This window comes from Alligator mississippiensis, chromosome 13 (genome assembly GCF_030867095.1).
Source record: "Alligator mississippiensis isolate rAllMis1 chromosome 13, rAllMis1, whole genome shotgun sequence".
In the NCBI taxonomy this organism is placed as follows: domain Eukaryota; kingdom Metazoa; phylum Chordata; order Crocodylia; family Alligatoridae; genus Alligator; species Alligator mississippiensis.
Window position 1 is genome coordinate 16,240,609 of NC_081836.1, and position 26,242 is coordinate 16,266,850.

Below are 26,242 nucleotides of genomic sequence, written 5' to 3' on the forward strand. Positions count from 1 at the left end.
AGCTGCTCCCCCAGGTCTGGTGCTGACTGGCCAGGGCCAAGGGGTGGCAAGGTAGGGGCACAGAGGTGGCTCAGCAACTCCACAAGCCCCTCTGCATTCTGCCAAGGCCCTTCATGTATCCTGCAAGCTTATAGGACTCCAAGCTTTGAGAAACCCAAGTGACTGGTGGCACCTGGGAAAGGACTGCCTTCCAAAAGCCTTTTGTCCTGAAAAGGGCCAGCCTTTCTGGCCCTCTGGCATCTTGGCACCTGCTGCAGGCCAGACAGCAGTGAGAGCCAGCTGGAACAGGAGCCAAGAGCATGCTCACTGACAGCCTGGTTGCAGAAGGAAAAAAAACCAAAGCAGTGGGGTAATCCCACCCCACAGGCACTAGCAGTCAGGGAGGGAGAAAAGGACCCACAGGACTGCACAAGCAGGGTAGGTCAGAGACAGAGAGTTTTCTGAGCATATAATGAAAATATAAGATCCTCCTCTTTCCACTGACTCATGCCTAGCACGGGCACCCAAAACAGGAGAAGATATGCTAGACTGATCTCAGTACTATGCAGAAAGAAATCTAGGTAAGATAAAGTTTTCAAGGGGAGAGATTCACTGTTGGAGAGCATCACTTTCAGACACCAGGTGAACAGGTGCAAGCTGGGCAGATTATGTGACTTGTAAACACAGCACAGAAGAAAAAACAACACTGACAGTAAGTTGCAGGTACCATCGCTTTAGTTTTTTCCATCCATTCTGCAGATCTTAAACACAGAACACAGCCAGCAGTTCAATAAAAGGCAGCTCATTTCTGATAAAAATTAATCATCTTGCAACTCATCCTTCACTATGGAGCTATTATCTTCCGTGCACTTCAAGCTGGGTTGTAACGTCTCTCTCACACAGACTGCAAATGTTGTAGTTGGCTGGTTTCATTCAAGTTAGCCATCTGAGTTTAAAGGAACTGTTAAAAATATCACCCAATTTTCCTATGTCCATGAAGGGCGATGCAGGGAATTCCAGTTGGGTTCACCCCTGGGAAGCTGCTCCTTACTCTAGCAACCTGAGGGAGAGTTCACGTGATGCACCAGCCCTGACCCAGCCAACCGCACAAGTGAACTTCAGCTGGTTTCAGCAAAGACCTCAGATACAGCATGCAGTCTCCTTGGCCAGGTCACATAATGGGCATGGGAAGGGTTACTTGTGACTGACATTTCCATGAGCAGATTGCAGCTCTAAGCTGCACCAGGACAGTAGCAGATGTCTGTTAATTTGACTTTAGGATGCCTTAGTGAGCAATGGAAGCAGAATCAAGTATGTACCATTGCTGGAAAATCTTATCATGTTATGTTTTTTTTTGGCCACAATTAGATTGGAGAGGGGTTTCTTTAATAACAAATAAATTAAAGAGCCTGTGGTGTTTCAGGTTTAGACTAAACACAAAAAGGAACTAAGACTGATATTAGTATGATTAACATTAGCCTTAACTTTATAATGATCTATTAGATAGCAGAATTTCAGTTTTCACCTCCTGTTTTTAGTAATGGACTATGCAGTCCATCTTAGCTGAATGAAGTTGTAAAATAGTTTACCACTGGAAAACTTATTGGGAGAAAATAACAAAATAGGTCCAGAGAGGAAGTCCACTGGCTATGACACCAATTCCTATACTGGTATTTTACCTCACAGTTCCTTGGGGACAGGGCAATGAATTCTACCAAGGTTATCCAGAGTATACATATTAGAGCTTAATTGGATAAGAATTCTGTACTATATAAACACTTTGCTCCCAAGTTAAGCATTTAAGAGACATTTGCATCTTTAACCAATTATAACACTGGGACTTTTTTATTATTAAGGCAGGAAAAAAGGCAGCATTCCTTGCCATTGTATGATCAAACTGAAGGATTTACGCATCCCTGAAGCAGGGCATGTTGCATCTTTTCTTTAAAAATGAAAATAAAGAAAAAAGGGTGCAATATAAATTATCATATACAAATGATATCTTCAGAATATGTTCAAAACCCCAAATGTTTTACAGGTAGTAGCTTGATGGCTGTTAACGGATTACAGTTAAAAGAGAGGAGGCCATAGTAAGGTCAGTTTTGGAAGGATAAAGTACTTTTAAGTTTCCATCTATGTCCACAACCCGAACCTGTTCCACTATTAATGGAGTGTTCTCATGATGTACCGTCTGGCTGGGATTTAAATTTGGAGGTCCAGAAATCACATCAGATTCATCGTCGGAGACTGATACTTCTTCCTTATTTTCCAAAGTGAATTTGTTGAGTTCTGCCATTTTCTGGTATAGGAATAAAAGAAATTAAAGATGTCAATGTTCAGTGTGAATGCAGATGGCTTACCACTTGCTTAAGGAACCTAAATTATTTCCAAGCAGCAGACCATCAAAAGACTGATACTGTAATGAAAACCCTCTTACAAAAAACATGTCAGCAAATCATTCATGCAGTCTCATAAACGTGTACAGAAGACTGCTCTGCAGATCACTTTATTCTGTTTGCATTCCTTCCTGTTACTCCTGTTCCCAAATCTTGCACAAGCAGGTTTTCAAGTCAGGCTCTGTGTCCTAGCACTTTGGATTTTAAATAAAGACGGCCTGCTCCAGTATCACTCTTAACAACTCTGCTTTCATCATATTTCAAGTTGTCTCTAATACTGCTGTGTATTGACTATATACGTGTCAATTAACTTGGACTTTAGAACATGTTAATGAGAGTTACTACTGACAAAAACTAAAAGCTCAGATTTTTGTACTACAGAAAGTATAGAGCAGGATGTTAACTTCTATTTGCAAATTTGCCATTTTCAATAGAATGTACTAAATTTTACTACATTAATTAAAAAAGACACCCATCAGAGTAAGGCATATGTGAAAAGTGGTTTCATGAAGCCAGCCTAGCTCCTACTGCAGATGTGTCTATCACTATAAATCCACTTGCATATTTGGAACACCTTAGCCTGATTTGCTGAAAAGACTTAGAAATGTGAGTATAAAGCTCTTGCCACACTAAGTTGCTGAAAAGAGATGCAAGACACATTATGCTTGGTTTTGGTCACTTATTAACTGAAGATGCCTCGAAGCTGAACTGTTAAAACCTCCATAGAAGAATGAGTCCAGTAATAAGACTATGCTACAAATCACTGGCTTGGGCATGTCAATGTTACAATAATTAAAATCCCCATCTCTAGCATGCAGGAATGCATGTAAGACTGAAATCTACTGGTGCTTTCTGAATAAGCAAATTAAAGTCTCCTCAGATTAACACAGAGCCAAAGACAACCTGGTAAATAAGAGAAGACAAAATTAAGTTCCATGTCTCTCCAGTATAAGTCAGAAACTCCAATCTCATTAAGAAACGTCCACACAAAGGGGAGGTGGAGTCAGGTTCTTGAGTTACTTACTAGGATAAGCATATCCATGATGTCTTTGCAGATCTGTAGGCTGACACCGCTCGTCACCTCCAGAAAGAGTTCACTTGTGCTTTTCTTGATCTGAAGAATATTCCACATTCAGAAAAGGAAAACAAATTGCAGTGCACTGCTGTATGAAACCATGGAATTAAAAAAACGTAATTCCAAAAAATTTTGCAAATATCATATTTCAGCTAGTATTCTGGGAAGAACACCCAGATCCAAGTGACCAGCTACATGGTAAACCCCCCCTAACTTTATAAGAAAGTTCTGTATGTACACACTTCATTCACTAGGCATTTAAAAAACCAGCTGTATTCCAGGACAAGGTATTTTCCCTTTCAACAGCTCACTACAGAAATTTAGCATTATAAATACATAGTTATGAGTTCAGGGGTGTAGGTTGTAGCCGTGTTGGTCTAAGGACATAGGCAGACAAGGTTCTTTGGGTGAATCGGATATCTTTTATTAGACCAAATTAATAATTGTTTTTCAACTATTTAAGTTGGTCTAATAAAAGATATCCGATTCACCCAAAGAACCGTGTCTAGTTATGACTTCTAAATTTTACTTTTAATCCAATGATTTTAGCATAGAGGATGCAGATGCAGGCCTTAAACATTCCTATGTTGAACTCAAGGGGCTTGCATGTTTGCATATTGTTTTCTTAGGTTCTTGTTCCTTTCTTGATGAGGAACAAAATCAGGTGTAGTTTTGAGGCACTGCCTGTTTCCCTTATTACTAAGACTCAAATGTAGGTGGGTTAAATCTCTCATACTTTTGTTTTATCGCTGTTAGTGATCGGTGGGAAGGAAATCACGGCACCTTCGGCATCTACCAGGCAGGGATAGTTCTCTTTCCCATCCAGTAAATGTAGGTACCTATCAACAAAAAAAGGGCAAATTTGAGATGCAGCATGAAGAACAGAATGGGGGGAAAAGGCATGACGAAGTAACTTATTTCAGATGTGACAGAAAGCAAAGATAAAGCAAGCAAGGTACCATATATACCAACAGAATTATTGCCCTGCACTGGCTGCAAGTAAGGGAGGCATGAACCAAGCCCCAGTAACACTTCGAAGTGTAACATTTGTATTACCAAAGTGAGCAAATAAGCTCTTAATGTTTTCAGAATTCTCAAAACACAGCAGCACTTATGCTCTCATTTTATGGCATCCTAGGTCAGCTACTTGATATTTTATCTTCAATCCTTCCTCCACTGCTTTTGTAACTGTGCACAACCCTACACTTGCGCACCTAGAAGTTTCCCTAAGGCTTACACTATAGTGGTCCCATGAGGACATCCTAATATGCACAAGAGGAAGCCCAGCATGACATTTTCCTTTACAGTAGAGATAGTCCCATAAAAGTTGAAAAGTCCCTTCCAAGTTCCTCCATTTACAGAACTTGGGACATGACACACATGCTGGCTAAGTTGTATTTCTATTGGGCTTCCCTCTATTCACTTGCCCAAAGTCATTCCTTGCCTCTAAAAACTACGCATGTTCTTCTAACCACTGTCCAATTACCACATTTACGCAAATCCAAGATGACTCTGAATTTCAGACAACCCCCCGAATAATTAGATTCTACACACGGAAAGTGTAAAAATGTGTTATAATTTTCCACATATAGAATCCAGTCACGGGGGGGGTGTCATCTTAAATTCATCCTTCCCACTATTGAGATAGGTAAAGCAGGGGCAGGGGAAGCAAGCAGCCTGCTGTTAGGTTAGCTTGTCCCATTTAGCTGTAGCTGCACCTGGTTGAGTGGTGAATTATAGTATCATTTGAACTTTTCTTTTATATTCAGCCTTATTTAACCATTGCTTAAGTTTTTGTACAGCCTTATTATTGGAATTTTTCTTTTGCATTTTGTATCTGCACTGTCAGCTACAGCCCTGAGCTTGCTTTCACAGGAAGCTTTTGTTCTAGCACTATCAACAGGGATCCTGGTTTTCTCTGCTTAAAAATCACAATTCTCGGAAAAAAAAAAAAATCACAAATCTTCTCATTAAAACCCCCCAAATCAGCATTTTTTCATGATTAGCATGAAATGCCACTATTTATATAGGTATCAGTTAAACATGTTTTACTGACATATTTACAACTTTAAAGCAATTTGGGAGCCTACCAGTACCTCAGTCACTATAATAAAATAACTTCTAAATACCTATAAATTTTGGGGGGTTTTCCATGAAAAATCAGAGCTTCCTCTTCCCCTTTCGCTCACCAGGACATGGGTCCAGCTCCAGCTGTCCCCCCTCACTGCTTTGTGAAGCAGAGCAGCCCTGATATGCCAGTGCCCCTCACCCCCCCCAGGCCCTCTCCGCTGGTGCCTCTCACTCCCTACCCACAGCCCCCCATCCCTGCTGAAGGGGCCCCCAGCTGCCAGGGCTACGGGGCCAGGGCCACAGCCCTCTGACCCCTGAATCAGCACTTGAGCCCCAGTTGCCACGTGGGAGGCAATGACGGCTGCTGCGGGGGAGCCGAGTGTGGAGTCCTGCACCCCCTCCCCCACAGGCAGCACAGCCTGAGCAGAGCCCATTGCTGGGGGCGGGGGGAGCACAGGGGCAGGTTGCTCGCTTCCAGCTTGGGCTCCCCGCCCTGTTGCCCACCCCCTGGGACCTCTGCGGCCCAGTAGGCAGGACCTGGCATGGCAGGGCAGAGTGGGGTGGGGAAGCTCGATGCTGTCACCATGAGCCCTGTGCCGCCATGGCAGAGAGTCCTCTGCTTGCCCAGCAGCAGTGCGGGTGGCAATGTGGAGTTCTGCCCCTTGCTGCTGCCGGGGGCAGGGGGTGCTTTGCCATGGCACCGTGGGGCTCACAGCAGCGGCATCAAGCTTCCCCATCCCACTCTGACCATCTGTGCCAAGTCCTGCCTGCTGGCCCTGGGGAAAGGACAGCAGGGTGGGGAGCTGAGTCTACAGCATGTCGCCCACACCCACTCCCACCCCGTGCACAAGTCTGGGGGGTATGTGCCCCCCATGCCCCTCCATGGGAGTGCAGTTAGTGGCAGGGAACCAGCCAACCTTCACCCCCCCCAGAATGAACCGCCTGGGCCCTGCCCCACTCACTCCACCCCCGGGCCCCATGTCCCTCCCAGGCAGCAGCCCCAGCCTCAGCTCTGCTCAACTCCTTCCCTCCCTCACTATGGGGCTTCAATATACAACCCCCCTGCCCCCCGCCAGACTTACTTGTGGGGAGCTGCTCTCCAGGCTGCCTGGCAAGCACGTGCAAGTGTACTTGCACACAGCACCCCCTGCCTGACTGTCCTCTTCCCACTCCCCCCAGCCCCTTGCAGGCTGGAACTGATTGAGCTGATTGGTGTGTTGTGTATTTTAGGTTCATTCTGGGTTGATTATGCTTTAGTGATCCTTTAGCACCACAGGCGTGGTAACACTGCCTCCTCACACCTGGCCTCCTGGCACCTGCCCCCCTTTCCCAGTGCCTGCTCCCTCACACCACTTGCCAGCCCCTGCACCATTTAGCCCCAGTGGTAGATCTAGCTCCAGCCCAAGCCCCCACAGTATAGAACTGCCAGCCCCCTGCCTGGCCAGGCAGAAGCAACTGCAATGGCAAGAGCTCCAGGGCCAGGATTAAAGCCAGAACTGGGTCTGGAGCCACTGCTACTTTCTGGCTGCACTGAGGCTATAGCCAGCATGTGCTCTGGGCCAGGGCCAGAGCAGGACCAGAGAGGCAAATAGGGGGGCAGGGAGAGGGCAGCAGACGTGGCATTGGGTAGGACAGCAGCTGCAGCTCTGACTCTGAGCTTGGGTCAGGGCTGGAGCTGGAGGTACAGAAGCTACCTGTTTGCTCCCCCCTTTCCCCCACTCAAAAACCAAGATGAGGGGCTATTTTCCCCATCTTGAATGGGGAAAAAAACATCATCTTGGATTCAGGTAAATATGGTAACTCTTGATTTAGGTGGAGTTAAAGTTGTCACACAGCTACCACATTTCACTCAGTATTGCTGTTTGATACCTTCTTGTCACTATTCCTCTTGTACTGAGGCTCTCAAGTGCTCATGTGGGGCGCATCTTAGCCTTGTTACCATCAGATACTGCATTTCATAACTTAAAAGCACATATACAATGTTCTTTGCAATGATGTTACTTTTTTTTTGTAGTTTTAAATTTGCCAAAATGCACCTGATACACAAGGGGAATAAAAGAGGGAGGTGGAACAGTACACTGACTTGTGCAATCCAGAGATGTTTTGACGCTTCTTTTGTTTTCTCTGTTCCTCAGCTTCTAACTGCAACTGTCGGACAAGATCCTTTGCCTTGATCTCCTTCCGACCCAATGGGATTATCTACATGATGGAGAGAAAGTACATAAGTATGGGCTAAAAGTCTACTTTGTCAGGACTATTTGAACTAATTCATAAGAGGCAGAGGGGAAAAAAAATGAAATTATAGCTTCATGTTCAATTAAAAATTTCTTCCAACCAATTTCAACACATTCCTTGGAACTAGACAAGAGTGGATCTTGTGAAACATCCAAGCATATTTTATTCTCCTGAAAAAACATTCCCACTGCTCTAGCATGCTTATAGACTGCCTTCCAGGATTCTTGTTTGTGCTGCCACACCACAGTCATTCATATTAATTATGGTATGTACTTTGTTTTGTTAATGTTGTGTGTATCTTGGAATTGTTTGAACAAGGGACACAGTCAGGAATAAGGTGTGTGGCCAAGACTGTTCTTTCTGAGCCATGGTATTGCCTAAGGACTTTTCTATTGCCTCAGACTATTTAAGAAAGAGGCAAGTGTAGAAGTCTTCTTGTACCTTTGCTGAAGCTGATGCATGAAAAAAATTCTTTGTTAGTTGGAAATGGAATTCAGTCCGGCACTATCAGAGACTGAAAAAAGCCTTCTTAAAATCAGCTGTATCCCTGGGTTTGACACAGGTGAAGGCATGAGGTAGGTTTCTGGATGTTCCAAGTCTCACTAAACCTGTAACTCACATTTCGGGGTTCCCAATTTACACTTAGAAAATGTGGAAGGTGTCAGTGCACTGTAAGTTTCATCAGTCTCTCAGTGTAGAGGTGACATGACAAATTAACCCCTCTCCCTGTGCAAACATTGACTACTAATAATAGCGAGAGATGCACAAAGTTCAGTCTTTCCCAAGAGCTGAAAGACCAAGAATATCTATTTTAAAAGGCACTGATTGACAAACCTCTTTTCCAGCATTAGACTGTTTTGCCAGAATGCTGGTTTGCCCACATTTAGCAAGACAGAACTAAAAACCAGAGAAAAGACGAACCAGATATTTCCATTGCAATTTTCACTACATACTATAGCACTCAAAGGTTGTAATGTTATTATTTAATTGTTTTTTTAAGAAGTACTTATTTCAAGACCATTAAGAGTCTAGCTCTACATTCAAACTCTCTGTAGAGAGTTGTACCTGCAGATTAGCTGACTGGACATTGGAACATCCTGGAAAAGGAGCATAATTTTTTTAATTCTAGCCCAAGTAACAAAATAGGTGATATTCTGCTAGAGCTTTTAAAGGGTATGACTGCTTGCACTGAATAGTTTCCTATTACTTGTTATTCAAGAAGTATCAACTTCCCCAGTTCTATTCAGTCTGGGAATCTAACCTGAATGACTATGCTCACATTCAACTGCAGGTCTCTAGGGATGAAGGCTTCCTGTGCAGCGACTGGCTTGGTATCCAATTTAAAAACAAACTGATTGGTCATCCCGAAGATTAGTGTAAACAATTTCCTTAACCCATCTCCTTGTTACTGTCATGTGTTGAGTGATAAGAACAACTAATGCATCCCTACAGAAGTCACGCTTGGTCGATTCCTGTATGAACTCCTGTACCTACTGCCCTGAACATGAGGTATGGTCCCTGCTCAGTTGAGAACATGAATGGAGAAGTGCCAAACAACGCAAACAGCTCTGGAAGGTGGGATACAGCAACAGCTCAGAGCTGTTTTCTGTCTTTACAATATTCAGGCTCCTTAATTCTTTCATTAGAACAACAACGAATCTAACAGATTAAATGATATGCCCCAACAAGGGAGATTTGCACACAAAGAGAGTTCCCCAATTTAAAAGTTAAAGCAGTGCTTTGTAACCTGGCTTGCAAGTTACATGGTAAGCTTAGCTTATGCCCATGTCATATTACTGTGCTGCAAGTCATTTTATCACTGGAAAGCAGTCATGAAAACAGATACAGAGGAAAGACTGGATGTTATAACAGAGCCTGGATTGGTTGGATTACCTTGTAGACTGCTGCTGATCACTTCACATACATTCAAGTGAATGAACACCTTGTATACTGCACCACACTCCAGCTACATCCTAACATTTTATGGCTCTTCAGTGAACATTGAGATGGCAACAGCACAACACAGGTGAAAGGACGAGTATAGTGCAACTGTTTACAGGGAAACACCAACACCTCTGTCACCCTAGGCAGAGGTGGACAGCAAGCAAGATAAGAATACTTTTTATGGAAAAGAAAGTTTTGGACTGCTTTCCCAACAAGAAGTTTAAGTTACCCTGTGAGCAAGGGTGAAATTCTAAATGCACCTTAAATGAGGTCACCTGATCCATGCACACAATGGTAAGCATCAGTCTTCTGGGCCTGGGATAGGTAGGAACTGTCAGGGTGTGGAACGTCAGCACAGTCTCTGAATTCTATTCCTGGTTCCAGTTAAATTCTCTCTCATTTTTCCAAGTGTTTAAAACCACTTCCTCCCATTACTGTCCAGTTCCCAACGGAAAAGACGCTGCTATTTATCCTACCTTCAGGTCATTAGGTGGCTGAGCATCATAAAGCAGAGGCCCTTTGATCAGCTGCAGGTCATGTGTGGCAATGGTGGCTGCTGTTCGTTTTTCACATATGTCCTCATGGAGTTTGGTCTGGCAAAATTTAAAAATGTTATCAAAACACATGAAGGACACCAAGTCTTACATTGTACCAACTTCCAGGTAACTCTCCACTAAACTTAACAGTTCCTTAGTGTCAAAACATGTTCCCCTCAAACCAATGTTATCCTATTCCATTTGGTAAACTTCTGTTTTCCCTTGTTTTGGATAGGGCTGGAAGCAACTGCTGTCTTTAACTGTTAGCAAAATCACTATTGTTCCTATGACAATGGAAATACTCACTAGCCATTTATAATGCAGAGAATGACAGGGTAGTTCCATTTTTACAGTGATTCCATAAAAATAGGGATGACAAGAAATCCAACAGCTGCATTGCACGTTATGTAAACTTCCTCATTACCTGCTGTCCATTATATCTAATGACTGCTGAATGCAAGATGCAGTTGCTCTGGATAATGCCTAACTTGTACCATGGTGGGCAGAGAGCACTGTGCTGGGAAGAAGAACACAGGTAGGTCCAAACATCCTCTGGGCGATAGAGGCCTGGAACCTTGGACCCTTGCTTTCTGAGCCAGCACCCTAATAACTTGCAGGGCAGCCTCCCTCCTCCTGCAACACCCACTACTTGCGGGTTTTTGTCCGGCTACAATTTAGGGAGTTAGGCAGGGCTGGAGGCACACACCTGCCAGGCCACTGCACAGCTTACTACTCATGCTCAGTAGTCATGTGAGCACTTGCATTTCCAAACTGCATATGGAATAGGATCACAAACTGCTTAACTGTCACAAGCAGTAGTTGGATAAATGCCACCTGGGCACATGAAGTGAAACATGACTCTGCCCCAAATGCATTTGTTAATGCCTAATCCTTTATGATGCCATGCATTTGTAGAAGTAAATTTAAATCTGTGAGACCAAAATTAAAGCATGTGAATAAACAGCAGACACTTTAGGTGATCTTTACTAACTCACCATTTCCACATTGGGAAATAAACAGCACAGCCCAAATTAACTAAAGCTAGCACCTGCCATCTAGTGGACAAGATGATGAATATACTATTTTTTTTTAAAAATGGAGGCACACCACCTTCTAGTTTGAAGAGAATGCAAAGGTTTAGTGTGCTTTAACTAGATGAATGCCAACAATTTTCTAGTTGAAAATTAGACTGGAAAACCATTTCATAAGCTGTAGAAAACTGACAGCCTAGAAACAAAAAGGAAAAACAGGAACTACACTTGATCTGAGCAAAAAGGTAATCCAAGAGGTCTCAGACATCTCTGATTTTAACATGATCCTGTACTTATTCATTTCTCATAAATAAGGTACAGACAAAGCTACAATGACCTTTTAACCAGGTAAGTATACAAAGGCATTAAGTATACACCCTCCCCCTGTACTGAGTGAACTACCGTTATTTTTTATGCAGAAAGTTTCAAGTGATCTGGTGTAAGTTTTGTGATACCACAAACTGGGGAGAAATCAGAGAGAAGAGCACACTAAGTTTAAGCTTGCTGTGATTATAGTTACCTTATGCTGTCTGCAATGAGGTCCATAACCCAAACCAGACTGTTTCTGTTTATTTCAGCCTTATCTCAAATGAGCACAGATGTTATTTACTTAAGATTTTTAAAAGGCCTTTGACACCGTCACACCCAATTCTTATACATAAACTAAACAGTTGCAATGTAGATTATTACACAGTCCGGTGGGTGGAAAATTGGCTTATGGGACGCACCCTGAGAGTGGTGGTGGAGGGGTCAGTTTCCACCTGGAGGAATGTGGGCAGCGGAGTCCCCCAAGGCTCTGTCCTGGGACCAGTACTGTTCAGTATCTTTATTAGTGACTTGGATGAGGGAGTAGAAAGCACCCTGTCCAAGCTGGCAGATGACACCAAACTATGGGGTGAGGTAAACAAACTAGAGGGCAGGGAGCAAATCTAGGTGGATTTGGATAGGCTGGGGAACTGTGTGGAACAGAATAGGATGCAGTTTAACAAAGATAAGTACCATGTATTGCACCTGGGGAGGAAGAATCATCAACACTCCTATAACTTGGGAGGCACCACTCTATGTAGCACAACTGCGGAAAGGGGTCTTGGAGTTGTAGTCGACTCCAAGATGAACGTGAGTCGTCAATGTGATGAAGTAATAAGTAAAGCTAACCACACTCTTTCTTGTATAAGTAGGTCTAGGGAGGTGATACTTCCCCTCCATGTGGCATTGGTCAGGCTGCAGCTCAAGTACTGCATCCGGTTTTGGGTGCTGCAGTTCAGGAGGGATGTAGCTAATCTGGAAAGGGTTCAGAGGAGGGCCACTCGTCTGGTTAAAGGCCTACAGGACAGAAAGACCCTACGAGGACCGATTGAGGGACCTGAATCTCTTCAGTCTCCACAAGAGAAGGCTGAAAAGTGATCTTGTGGCTGTCTACAAACTCACTGGGAGGGGACAGCAGGAAATAGGGGATACAATGGCCACAAACAGAAGGAGAGCAAATTTATATTGGACATCAGGAAAAAATTCTGTGAGGGTTGCCAAAATATGGAATATGCTTCCAAGGGAGTGGTGCTGTCCCCTTCCTTGGAGGTATTTAAGAGAAGATTGGACGAACACCTGGCTGGAGTCATCTGACCCCAGCACTCTTTCCTGCCCAGGGCAGGGGGTCGGACTTGATCTAACAGGTCCCTTCCAACCCTGAAATCTATGAAACGCATTCACTCAGAGTTCTAAAATAACCTCTCAAGAATTACCTGTGCAGAAAGAAATCTCTTCAAGGCATTTCCTGGCTTCAAGTTCATGCCCTTCACCACGCAGCATACGATGAACGGCCGAACTTCTTTGATATTTGGACTCACTTTAATTACCAATGGAGCTAGATTTTCAGAAATATGTAGAACCTTGATCAATAGTTTATTCACTTCTTCCAGTTCATCCTGCTCCCCATCACCACTATCCTTCTTCTGACGTCTCTCTCTCTTTTTTTTCCGGCCTTCCTCTTTATCCACATTGTCTTGCTTCCCCTTTCCTTTGCCACCTCCTCGGCCTCCAACCCGCAAATACTCCAGGATCGATTTTGTCTGGCAGCCATTAACCATTTTCTCCAGGCGCTTGTCTTTCAGTTTGTTCCCTTTGAAGTTGATCTCCTTTAACTTAGGACAGTCAGCAAGCTCAACTGGGATTTCAGTTAACTGGTTATTGGAAACATCCAGGGTCTGAGGGAGAAAAAAAAAAAGTTTACAAAATTAGCTTTACCATTTTTAAAGGGTTGGGTGTATCCCAGCCCTGGGACAAGTTGGTAATGCAACTACTTAGAGGCCACATGAATGGGATGATCTAAGTCAGCAGTTCTTAATGTTTTTAGACTCAAGGAAACCCCTTGGAAAATGACAGCTCTTACTTTTCATTCATTTTTTGACTACCAAAAAAATATGAGAGCAATGCTTCTGTTGCAAACAATTCAAAGAGACCAGAACAGGTCAAACAGGAATTTGTAGTGTTAAAAACAGTTTGATATATTTGGGCTTTATCTTGTGAGTCATGTTTCCACACCTAACAAGTGCTAACGCTGTGTAGCAGCCTGTGGCACCCTTGAAAGGATCTCAAGGTACCCCAGGGTGCTACAACCCCTGGGTTGAGAACCGTCGGCCTCAGCATCGAGGTGAATTGGTCTGTATGAAACAAAATAAAACTGCCTGCATTTAAATCTGTTGTTTCATTCCAAAAAGAGAGAAATTAGTTACTTCAGCCCACATCCACCAAAGCAGTCCAGGCGCTCCACTTTATCAACACGTAACCTCTTCCCTCCCCCCGCTCCCTCTTATTGCAAAAAAATATTTCTGCCACAGAAGAGCAGCAACTCAGCTCCCACCCCAGGCAGAGCTGACACTGCTCCCGACCCAGGTGGCACCGGTCGCTGCTTTGAAAGCTGCAGCTCGCAGAGCACCCAGGGACACAAAAACCATCCGGCCCATTAAGAAAGAGGAACCAGCGCCGGAGCTCCTGTAACCGTGGGTCCCCCGCGACTTGCAGCACAGGGAAGCGCTGACACCCAGGGCCCGGTTTCTGTGCGCTCAGAGCAGTATCCCTTCGCTGCCCTGCCCCTCCCACTCCCAGTGGGGTCCCACCCGCACCCCCGCCCAGCCTCCCATGCCCGGCGGACCTTCAGGGCGGGCAGGTCGGCGATGCCCGCGTCCAGCTCCTGCAGCCCGTTGTCAGCCGCCTCCAGCTGGCTGAGCAGGGGGAGGAGGCCGGAGGCGCCGGCGGGCAGCAGCCCCCCGGGCAGGGCGCGCAGGCAGTTCCCGGACAGCAGCAGCGTCTGCAGCTGCGGCGCCGCCCGCGCCAGGCCGGGGCCCAGCTCGCGCAGGCGATTCCCGCTGAGGTTGAGGCTGCGCAGCTGCGGGAGGCCGGCGGGGCCCGGGGCGGGCAGCGGGCCGCCCCCCAGCGCCGCGGGCAGCGCCTCCAGCCCGTTGCCGGACAGGTCGAGCAGGCGCAGCGCCGGCATCGCGCCGCCCAGCCCGGGGCCGTCGGGCCCGCCCAGCCCCGCGGGGCCCAGCCCGTTGCCGCGCAGCACCAGCGTGTGCAGCGCCGGCAGCGCCGCCGCCAGCCCCGGGCCCAGCTCCCGCAGCGCCGCGCAGCCGCTCAGCTCCAGCGACTGCAGCAGCCGCAGGGTCAGCAGCGCCGGCGGCAGCCGCCCCCCCGCCGCGCGCACGCGGGCCTCCACCGCCGCGCCCGCCAGCGACAGCTCCCGCCGCCGCTCCCGCTCCGCCGCCTCCAGCTCGGGCCAAGCCTCCGCGCCGCCGGCCGCCATGGCTAGCTCGCCACCCCCACCCCTCCCTTCCCCCTCTGCTTCCGGGTCACGGCACCGCTCACCATAGAGACGCGCCACGGCGGGTAGAGCGGCCCGGAAGTGCCCCTCTGTGGCCCGTTGGAAGCCCGCTGCCGGTTCCCGGCGCTTCCTGTCGTGCCCCTTACTCGTGTCCTCCCGCCGCGTTGGCGTCAAACTGCGCGAGTCGGGACAGGCCGTGCGTAACACCGGCTTGTGAGCAGAGACTCGGGCTCAAGCACCTCGGCGCTGCCCAGCGCCAGACGCGGCCCGGGCCCAGGGAGCCCGGCCTGCAGCGTCCGAGTGCAGGCCCCAGGCCCGGCTCCGAGAGCGCTGCAGCGGGAGGGGTCCGACAGCGCAGGTCGCCCTGGCGGCGCAGACCCGCTCCAGTGGCCTGATCAAGCTTTGCACGTGTTTTGCCCACCAAAGTTATGGGGGGCCCTGAGAGTTGGATGACAGGCTCCGCAAGCCATATCTGGCCCGTGAGCCAGGGCTCGAGCATCCCTGGTATAGATAGGTCTTCAGGGTCACCCTTAGGTGTGCGCGTTGTTTTTCTCTCTTTACCGGCTTCGGTTTCTTTCTGCCCCAGGCTTGACTGGGCAGGAAGGATTGCAACCCTGCTCTGGAAAACAGAGAAGGTGCTGGGACAGTTGTAGACAGGGAGCAAGCTACCTTGGGAGGGAGGAGATGGGCATGGCAGGGAAGGCAGTGAGGGGGCGGGAGAGGGAGCAGAACATAAATTGCACCCGGACGTATTCAGGTTTCTGGAAATTCCCTTCAGCTTGCATCTCCTGCGCTGTCCCTACAACTCGGGCATCCACGCTGTTGGCGGATACTGCCTCAGGGATGATTTCAACAAGAGGTGCTCTGGTGGGCGTAATGATCTGCTTGCAGCCCTTGCCATAATCCTCCACCCCAGACAGGTTCGGTAGTCTGGCTGTCCTGGGCAAAAGGTGGAGCCATTTTCACAGGGAGCAGGAACTTGGCCTCTGCTGCATTAAGTCCTTAGCGGAGGTGGGAGTGGTTGCACTGGCATCACTACACTTATAAGCACTGGATCCAAATCAGAGGGATAGTCTGGCTGTAGGAGTGGCAGGGGGCAGAGCAGCGGGAGGGAGTCAGCCAGCCCATGTAGCCCAGAGAAAGGACACCGAGTTGCAGAGGAAGTGAAGGAAACCCTGTGTTCTGAACAGACACAGGGAAGTGCCTCAGGGCCCTTTGGGGAAAGAGGTTGTGCAGGGCAAGGTTAGCCTTGGGAAAGGCTCCCTTTGTTGTGGAGCAGATGCTCATGTGTTTTGATTTGTGTATATACCAGAGGAGGAGGTTGTGGCTACAGGGGTGGAGGCCACTGAAAAGGGTGCCCACAGGCACCCCATAGCTTAGGTGCTGTTGTTGGCAGAAGGGCTGTGGTGGTCAGGCAGCAGAGACTGAGGGCACAAGCCCAGAGCCCATGAGGGGTGAGGCATAGCAGAGACTGTGTAAGCCCAGGGCTTGCAGAGGGTGAGACCAGGGGCCCAGAATCCAGGAAAGGAGAAATGCAACAGATTGGGGCACAAGCCCAAAACTCATGAGAGTGAAACCAGGGGCTGAGGAGCCTAAGGTCATGACGGCATGGCCAGAGCCAAGGCCTGGTAGCTTGCGATCCTGGGGCAGCCGACTTCAGGCTGAAGGGCTCAGCTAAAGTAAAGTGGGACGAGGCCAGGGGGTCTCAGCCAAGACAAAGGCCTAACTTCCAAAACCCACTTGGCCCTTTAGGGGCAGCTTCCCTGTCAATTTGTAACATCAAGGTGTGGCAGGTAAGATAACAGGGTGGGATCTTGAGGCCAAAAGGGGCAACAAAGTGAGGCCTGGGCAGTGGCCAGGAGACAGGGCAGGGCTTTGCTACTCCAGTATAGGGTTATAGTGTCTTAGCTATAGAGATGCTGCACTGCTACTTCTAGGACAGCAGCTGTCTAAGTGTTGGCAAGCATTCTTAAAACCAGTCCGAAGAGATTAGGTTTAGTCAGTTTAAGCTAGCGTGAGGACAGGCTGGAATGTTTCCAGATTGTATTTCTGCTGCTGTCCCAGAGTGGTCCCCTGGCCCATCCTGCAAAATCTAGAGTAGAGGTACAGCAAACCTTGCAGGTCTCCAATCCAGATGCCCCAGCTCTGTAACAGTACAGGCAGCCAGTACATCAAGTGCTCTAGTGTAGGCCCAGCACAGGAGACCGGGCTAAAGGAACAGACTCGCTGTCACAGGCTGTTAAGGATGCTTTATAATACAAGACAGCATCTGCATTTATCTTACAGCCGCACAGACTTTCTACTCCTCTTCCTCTAGGATTGCTTTGGCAGCAGTGCATCCAGGGTACAGAATATTGAGCCTGTCAATACCGGGAGTTGGAACAAGAGCAAAATTACAAACCTGCCTGGGGGGCAGAGATGGTCAGTCCTTTTACCTGAGGCTCTTTCTTACTGAAGACAAAGGCTGGTTTTAAAAAAAGTTGCCTAAGCCATAAATTAAACAGCCATTTCACAAGATCTGTGTTCTGTGGGGAATCCCATTCCACCTAGAGAAAAATGGAAGAGGTGCTCCTTTAGAAGTTTAAAAACTGCTCTCGAGGTGAACAAACTCGTCTTCCAGGAAGGAAAGAACAATTAAACTATTTCCTTTAAGACTGTTCTGAGTTGCAATAGCATCAATCAGGTTAAGACATTTTTTCCAACAGATATGCAATTGTTAGAGCACAGCCTTCAAACTTCACTTACGGGATATAGTGAGATACTATTTATTATTAATAGACTTAATAAAAATACCAGTGTTGTAGAAATATATTGTTGCTTTTCTTTTTTTTTTTTTATAGTCAGTGCCAATAACTTGATTTTTGGTGCCACAGCTGGATTTAAAAATGTCTATAATCCTTGAGCTGGAATCTTACATGCCTTAGGGTCCTAGTCAACAATACAAGTTCTGCAGTCTTAAGTCCTTGATGGGACAGTAAATGTTGGCATTTTTTTATCACCTCAAGTTTTTAGAACGTTTCCTTGTTTTGGACACAGGGCGTGTCTACATGAGATGCTGACTGCAGTAACTGAAAAATACTGCACAGTGGTGCATCACAGCATGGACAGTGCTAATATGCTACTGAGCGGTATTATTAGGTTACTGTGCAGTAGCATCACCTAAAAGATGTTCGCTGGTGCTACTGTGCAGTAACTGATTACTGTGCATTTATTTAGTACTTGTTAATACAAATACTAAATAAATGCACAGTAATGACTGCACAGTAGCGTCGTGTGTAGACACGCCCAGGGTCTTGGATCAAACAAAACTCCAATGAAAAGTGGTTTGTAGCCTTCATGCATCACTTTGCTCAGGGACTACTGACAGGAGTGCAAGGTTACAAATAGGATACCATTTTTCCAGAAGTGGGAGATGAGCAGGAAAGTGATTACTGCTGCTCCAGCATGGCTTGCTTTTAGTCACTATTCAGTGCTGTTGTATATATTTCTCAATAACTGGTTAGGATACAATAGTAGAATCAAAGCAGATCTTCAAGGAATAAGCATTCCAACCTCTGACATCTCTCCCAAATGTAGTTGGTCCAATAAAAGATATTACCGAACAGACAGATAACTGCCCCCACACCCCAAAAAAGCCCCAGACTTGCTTCTCACAAATGCCTCATTTGAGAAAGAACTTGAAGTCTGCATTTCCTTTTAGCTCATGTTTTAAGGGTGCTGTGCATGCTGCCTTCATTTCACCCTGAAAGATTTGGCATGGGATTTTTTTTTTTTTAATTTAAAAACAAAAAAACCCAAAGAACAGATAAAAGCTAGCTACAGTCACAGGCAGGCAAATGAGCCCAGCATGTGTGTCAGACATCAACTCGGGGGAGGGGGATTGTCACAAATAAGATATCACAGCCTGTTAAAATAGATTAATTTTATTAAATAAAGTGATACAAATTACATAATTTCACCTAGGTGCCCTTTCACTAGAAGTGAGAATTACAAGACTGCTGGGATCAAAGGTTATTTGATCAAGTAACTGCTAATGATTCAACAGACAAATGATCACTTGCAGGAGTGGAATTCCCCAACAGCAGCCTCAGATGTGGGTGAACTCCTGGTGGGATGATATGCTTTTGCTCTTGAACAGCTTCTGCAGTTCAGATGGATGAGAAATAAAACTACTGGCAGATGTTTGCAGAACCTAGTGGTCTCTGATGGAAGAAATACGATGTAGGGGCCAAAGGCTGACCTTCCTTTCTGCAGGATACAGAAGCCTTCCTTGATATACAGCATACATGTGCTAAGCAGGTTTGGCGGCCTTTACCCAGCAAAAAGTGCCCCTCCAAAAGATACTGAGCTCTGGAATACTTAAGTCCAGACATCATGTAAGCCACTAGATACCTCCTTTTCTTTTTGCATGGCATGAGAACATGCTTCACTGTTTTTCACTCTGGTGTTTATTTTATCAGGGGATAGAAAACAGACTTCTTAAAATAAGGAAGTAGCCTGGTTAAATCCTTTCTAAAATGATAAATGGCATCACTGTTTGCTTAGTGAAATTGGGTCAAGGTCTTCAAAAATTTCCACTGGCTCACCTCTAAACACCGTTCAAGTCTTTACCACAGGTAGCTTCTGTTTTACGATTACAAGCTTTTATTCAGCCATGTGCGCCAAGATTGCCTATAACATGTTCCACAGACTGCATGACAATGCAGTGACCAGCAGAGACACCAGAATCAGTGCAAGCCTGTGCCAGGGCTCAATTGTTGAGCAGGCAACAGTGATGACAACACATTTAAGCAGAAAGTTTAGTGCACAGAATGCAAGGAAGCTGAAGAGTTACACAAAGAGCAGCCACAAACTGTATAAAGCCATTTGAAGTAGCAAAGCAGGAAAGCAGTTCACAAGCTTCCCATGGATCATGGTAAATGAAGCAGGGGGAAATGCATTTGGGGAATGTACCCTAAACACACTGCTTTCTCAGTTAAGCATCACAACTTCTAAACATCAATGAAAAAACAAGCTGGAAAAGTCATGAGGGAGCAGAGCCAAGTGGTGAAAAACAACATAATTCCCAAATCCGGCAGCCACTATGAGCATGTCTACATGTTCATTCATGTGCCATAATGTACTAACCTTAATGCACCATAATTGGCGCTACTGTACATCAGCGCATACAAATAGTTTTTGTAACGCAAATACACAGTAGATTAATTCTGCTGCACATCAGCACAGTTTTTGCCAGCCGGGCTAATGTGTAGTGAAATTAGTCTACTGCAACTTTAGGGTCTCGTGTAGATATGCCCCCCAAATGATGAAATAACAATAGTAAATATGGCCCTTATTCCAACTGGTGAGGCTTTGTAAACCATATTATAAAAAGTTTTAAAGTCTTTTAATCTGGGATGCTCCCCTAATCAAATTAAAGAACAGTAAGTATGTTTGCAATTTAGGTTGGGTGTAGGGTTTAACTAAAAGCCTTCAAGTATTGCTTGCCCAAGTTAAAAGACTTGCTAACACCAAAGAGGGGTCAGCATTTGCAATGAGAAGACCAAATCCAGCAAATGAGGCTCTTGACCAGGGGTGGGCAAAATGCGGCCCAAGGGCCGGATGCAGCCATTCTATCCGGCCTGCGGGGCCCCTGAAACATTTAGAAAATTAATATTTATCTTCCCTGGCTGCCTATCACATGGCCCTTGATGGCTTTCCAAAACTCAGTAAGTGGCCCTCCGCCCAAAATAATTGCCCGCCCCTGCTCTTAATACATAGGTGTGATTTCACTGAGTGTACACACGTAAAAGCTTGCAGGTCTCGGCCTTTTCAAAGCAAGTTGTATTCTGGAATCTTAATACCCAATTCCCACTCATTATACAAAACCACTGGGAAGTAGGCTGCATAAGGGACTCCAGGATCTGTTTTTACAATGGATGTGTCATTTAGGTTCTAACAAATATATATATAAACAAAACATTGCATACAGCAGTTTCAAAAGACACATTGCAACATACTTAAAATGTACTTATAAAATTCATAGGTATTTACAGGGCACATGAAAAGCTCTATAAAAACTGTACACTACAAATATAGTACAACATATACAAAATACAAGACAGCAAACTCACTTCAATGCAGCAAAAGAAAAATATCACTTATAAGAGGACTATAAATCAGGCATTTCTGTACCCATTGTGGGGACAGATGCAGAACAATTCATTCCCTCTTGGAAGGAAATGTCCTGAAGCTGATAATGAAACGGGGAGGTTAAAGTGTTGTTCCATGGCGTGAAAGCATTTTAGCACCTACTCCTTAGCACTCTGTGTTCTGATAAAGCAAATTGCTGCCACGTGCTCCGGTGTATGAATGCTTACTTCACTGCACAGCTAATGAGAGGAAAACAAACTTTATTATTAAATCAGATTTAAAACTAGCCAGGGTGCCAGAGTCAGGAGAGTGACTTTTAAACAACATTAAAATACATTTTAGTTTGTTTGTTTTACTTTTACAGTTCTTAAAAGCCCCTTCCCACATTTAAAGCTCCTCCCTGGGGAGAAGAAAATATGTTGAAGTGTGAACTTAAAGCACACTTGCCATTCCATGCCAGCTCCATGAGTGGACATTCATTCCACATCAAGACTGCCTTTTTGCAGGTGAACTTAAGCCACTTCTAAAGGGACTAAGGCATGCTTAGTCGCAAGTAAGAGAGGAGCTCCCAAGCTATCAGGCTGTCAAGAGCCAACGTTCACCCAATCTGTTCAGAGCAGAGTCCCAGCATTAACTAGGGATTTAGAAATTTAAGTTTATTTAAAAAAAGGAAGTCCCAGATTTCACTTGTAGGACTGACTCCTTATTTCAGTACGTACTGAAAGGGCAGTCTCTGCTGATTTACCATGGGTTCATCTGCACGGATTGTAAATTATGGGTGGCATTTTTCCCTGAGCAGAGAGGCTGCTTGCAGACATAAAACAAAAACAGAACAAAAAAAAACAGTGCTTTACTTTAAACTCAGCACGCTCCCGCACTGAGTCCAGCACATGTCCAAGAAGAGACACCTGATGTCTGCATTAGACCAGGAGCTTTAGTGGGACTTTTTTGGTGCTTTTATCTAATGGCTGACTGAATCATTCTAATATTATAAAAGCCTAAGTCTGTCCATCTCTCCGTCATGCTTTATTTGTGCTCTGATTGGCTGACGGAAACAGTCAATCGGAGTGCTCCAGCGTGGGGGAGCGCCACCACGATTCGGAAGCTGTGCAGAGGACCGGGCAGAGGGTGGGGGAGCCGAGGCCAACGTTGCTCCTCCCCCACCCCACCCCTTGCAAGAGGCAGAACAGCGGCAGCATGGGGTGTTAGGTGGCACACTCCATCCCAGCCTCTCTCCCCCCATCATTCTTGATGGGCAACTGGCTAGTCTATTAAAAAAAGCACCAAAAAGCCATGCTGAAGCACCTGTTCTACACAGATGCTGGGGAGCTGGGTTGAAATAACATGCTGCTTCGTCTGGTAAAGTAGATTTTTTGGGTGGTGTTTTTTTTTTTTGTCTACAAGCAGGGAGACACTTTGCAGAACAATTTTTCCTTTTTTTCCCCATTGGCTTATCTAGCCAATATTAAAGAAAGCTACTTGCCCACAAAAAGGATAGAACATATGACCATTTTACTGTACATCCATACTAATTTAATTATTAAAAAAGCTGCAAAATCTTTTCATCACATAACTCTTGTCCATTTTTGGATCAAGTATTTCCCCTAACAGACAGGGCCTGTACTGGTAAGTTTAATTGCACAATTTCATAAAGTTCTATCCAAAGGAACCTTTGCTATTCCCAGCCACTGTTTGAGCGAGAATTTATTCAGCTCTTTAGCTGTAAAGTGACAAAGAAGTGCAGAGTGTTGTGTTGAAAGTTAAAAAATAAGAAAAGGGGTAACACTTCAGGCTGCTACCCACCAGCTGTGAAATTATGCCTCATGCAGTTGAACTTATAGTGAAATAAAGTCTCCAGAGAATGGCCCAATGCTTTTCTTTGCAGCATCAAAGTGGGTTGCATTTGCTGCAAGAAGAGAAACTACAGATTGGATAGTGTGGGATCTGAAAAAAAAAACTCCTAGCTTGCATTGTTTCCTCCTCCACTGTTAGCTTTGAATCTGCCTTTTCACAAGCTGATCACTTCATGGGTATTCACTGGTTTGGATGAGTCTGCATCTATTTAAATATAATCTTGTCATTTTTCAAATGGTTTACAACCTGCTTTTTACATTATCTTACTTGATAGAGTAATTTATGCCTAAGTACTTGATCTAAATGTCTAATACGTATGCTATATATAGAAGTGTACTCCTAAAATATATAGGTGGTTTTATCTTAGAGGAAGTAGCTCTTATGACTTATTTATTATACTGAACACATGGATCAAAATAGGAAAAAAAAGCAAGAAAAAAGACTAGCATTGCAGGTAAAATTCCTAGGAAGAACCCATGTTTAATTACACCATCATTCCATGGCTACAAACCAGTAACCATATTGAAATCCTCCATTTCCATAGTAAAGGAATATTTTTGCTACTGATTTACTGTCTACATTTTTTTTTGTTACTTGTACATTAGACCCAGAGAGTTGTGATATTGTTGTGACAAGGATAACTGCATGAAAGCTACAATGAGAACATAGCTAGTCTGTTCACTATTTCTCACCAAATTGTTCCCATGTCTAAATGTGATAGTTTCACTATTAGTATTGACTTTTGGAGTAGTGCATAAATATATACTAAAGACATTTTGTACTATCATTCTGTATCTTATTATAGTCCTATTCTTGTATCAAGGTGTCTCTGATTATAAAGAAGTACTAGTGACTCTATTCCTTGGAATCAGTCACACAAATAAGCAAATATGGGCAGAGAACAATTAGAAGCTAATTTTGCAGTTACCAGTTTTCACTGATTAAGTCAGGTGATTATATTCCCATAACTTTTGTGAGCAGATATGAGACTGGGCCCAAAAGAACAAAACATCTTAAAGCTTCCTTCTGAAACAGTTTTGTGCCAGATTGGCCTTCTTTGGCCACTGGATAGCATAGAGAACTAAAAACTGTGGCTTCCTGATGTCGATGCCTGTTCCTTTCAGCCCCAGCGAACAGGCTACTTAAGTGAACACAAGACAACTGTCATCCCATTAAATAGGGGAACAGCCACAACCCATTGGGCCATTTTGCCCCAACCTCTGTTGGCTGCTGCAGAGGGTAGCATTGTATTTGGCTCAGCTAGCTCTTTACTTATTGGGGACTCCCCTTTCCTAGGAAAGCTGCAAAAAGAGATTCTGCAGCCAATTTCTATTCTTCTTGCCATTGGGGAAGGACAAAGGAATGCCCTAGGCCAGAGGACCTTTCCCATAGTCTGCAGGTCACTAAGCAGTAAGATGTAGGCTCTTGGGGCAGTTATGCACAACACTGGGAAACCAAAGAGGGCAAGCAGTAGTCATGACTAACAGACAGCAGAGGGGAGTTCAGGTGAAACGTGCAGTTTGATGTTCCCATCAAAGCTCACAAATGTGCATCGCAAAAAACTTGCTCAGTTATGAAGGAAACAAGTACTTTTCATGTCATCGCTTTGCATATGTTCTGCCAGTGCTTTTATTTATGCCCCCTCTTGGGGTTGGGATCTTACTTCCTATGGTGGGGGATCGCAGCTTTGCTCCTGTAGGGACTGGCTTGGTGACAGCTAATCCTCCTGCTTTGCCTGCGAAAAGAACACAGGCATGCGCACATCAAGTTCAAGCCTTGACGTTTAGATATGTGCCTTACATCCAAGGTCAACAAAAAACATTACATTGACTTCTAAAGTGATGGAGGTATTACAGGGATTCCTAACAGGAGATGATTTTTTACCATGAATCTAATATAAGGACTTACCACTGTTAAAACCTAACCATACCAATAGTGTTTGGTGACCTACTACACGCGTCATAAGTCTGGTCAGAGTTCACTTCCTAACTACTTATTAGCCTAGTGCAGGGGTTTTCAACTTTCTTTAGTAAGTGTACCCCCGGCAGCCCCCTTTTTAATGAGTGTACTGGAGAGGGGGGTAAGCAGCAGCAGCAGCGCGGTGTTTATCCTGCCCTGCTCCAGCTCTGCTCCTGTGAGGCAGCGGCACGGGGTGTTGGCGCTTCATCCCCACCCACCCCCATGTACCTGCTGGGACCTTTTGAAGTACCCCCAGGAACATGCGTACCCCCAGCTGACAACCCCTGGTCTAGTGTCTCAGTTCCTACTTTCCATAAGGCAGAGAGCTAGCCACTACCACACTAAGTAAAGAACCCATGTCACTGGTGTAATCAGGAATGCTAAGAACCAAATTACTGTTGCTGTAGTTCAGGCCAACATTGCTTAGAAGCGCTGAGTTTAGCTGTCTTTTCTTATGGTACCTCTTAGAGACCGTTTAACTCTGTTTCACCAAGACATTCTACTCAGAATGTGATGGTACATGTAGATAAGAATGGGGGAGCCCAGACAGAAGTACAGACCAACAAAGTCTGAACATGCTGCTAGCAGGGTGACCCTCCCAAGAGGTTTGGAAGGAGCACTGAGTACTGGTTAAAAGAAAGCCTTTGTACTGCAAGCAAAAAGCAGTCTGATTCTGCATTCTGAAAAAACAGGACTTAGTCTCCAATTTCTCCTTCCAATTACAAACCTTTACATTTTGGCAGCTTAGGTCAAAGTCAAAAGGGATAAATAATATAAAAGCTTATCTATTCAGTCTATCCCATTATTAGAACTAGATTGGCAACCTCTAACTATTCACTAAAAATGGCTTAAAATAGAGTTGAGGTACATTGGCAGGTTAGCGTTAAGGAGTTTGTTCAAATTCTGCCTGTGCTGTACTTGTTAAGCTCCTAACACTCCCTGGGTGGGGCAGTTACAGCACAGTGCATCTTCAGGAGCATAGTACTATTTAAGACAAGATTCAAAAGATAAAATAAAATGAGCCAGCTTCTCTCCATCAAATCAATTCATCCACTCTTGGCCACATGGGACTAAAGTGGTGTAAGCAGGGGCCAGAATTTGCCTGCTGTGATATGTATTAGTTTTTACTAACATATTTAGAAATACATTTTTAAATGTTTCCATATCTGATTTTTTTAATCTAACAGCATGTAGTAAGGAATCATCCTGATATCTTG

General features: G+C 45.2%; 2 protein-coding genes across 5 annotated transcripts in view; both read right to left on the reverse strand.

Annotated features, from left to right (window-relative positions):
• Window positions 1–696: 696 nt before the first annotated feature.
• On the reverse strand, window positions 697–15,084 carry LRRC47 (leucine rich repeat containing 47). The gene is made up of 7 exons (XM_014605784.3): window positions 14,415–15,084; window positions 13,006–13,467; window positions 10,176–10,292; window positions 7,604–7,719; window positions 4,187–4,289; window positions 3,400–3,489; window positions 697–2,278 (listed from the first exon to the last, which is right to left on the reverse strand). Exons 1-7 carry the CDS (start codon window positions 15,060–15,062, stop codon window positions 2,036–2,038), a joined length of 1,779 nt encoding a protein of 592 aa, XP_014461270.3. The 5' UTR covers window positions 15,063–15,084; the 3' UTR covers window positions 697–2,035.
• A 3,903-nt stretch (window positions 15,085–18,987) lies between these two features.
• CEP104 (centrosomal protein 104) overlaps window positions 18,988–26,242 on the reverse strand; it is a 38,836-nt gene continuing 31,581 nt past the window's right edge. For 3 of the 4 annotated variants that reach the window (XM_059716653.1, XM_014605796.3, XM_059716651.1), the window contains exon 22: window positions 18,988–24,801. In XM_059716653.1, coding sequence (XP_059572636.1) covers window positions 24,665–24,801 — 137 coding nt within the window. In that variant the 3' untranslated portion in view covers window positions 18,988–24,664. The remainder of the gene's footprint in view (window positions 24,802–26,242) is intronic. The other variant, XM_059716652.1, reaches the window with a different exon arrangement.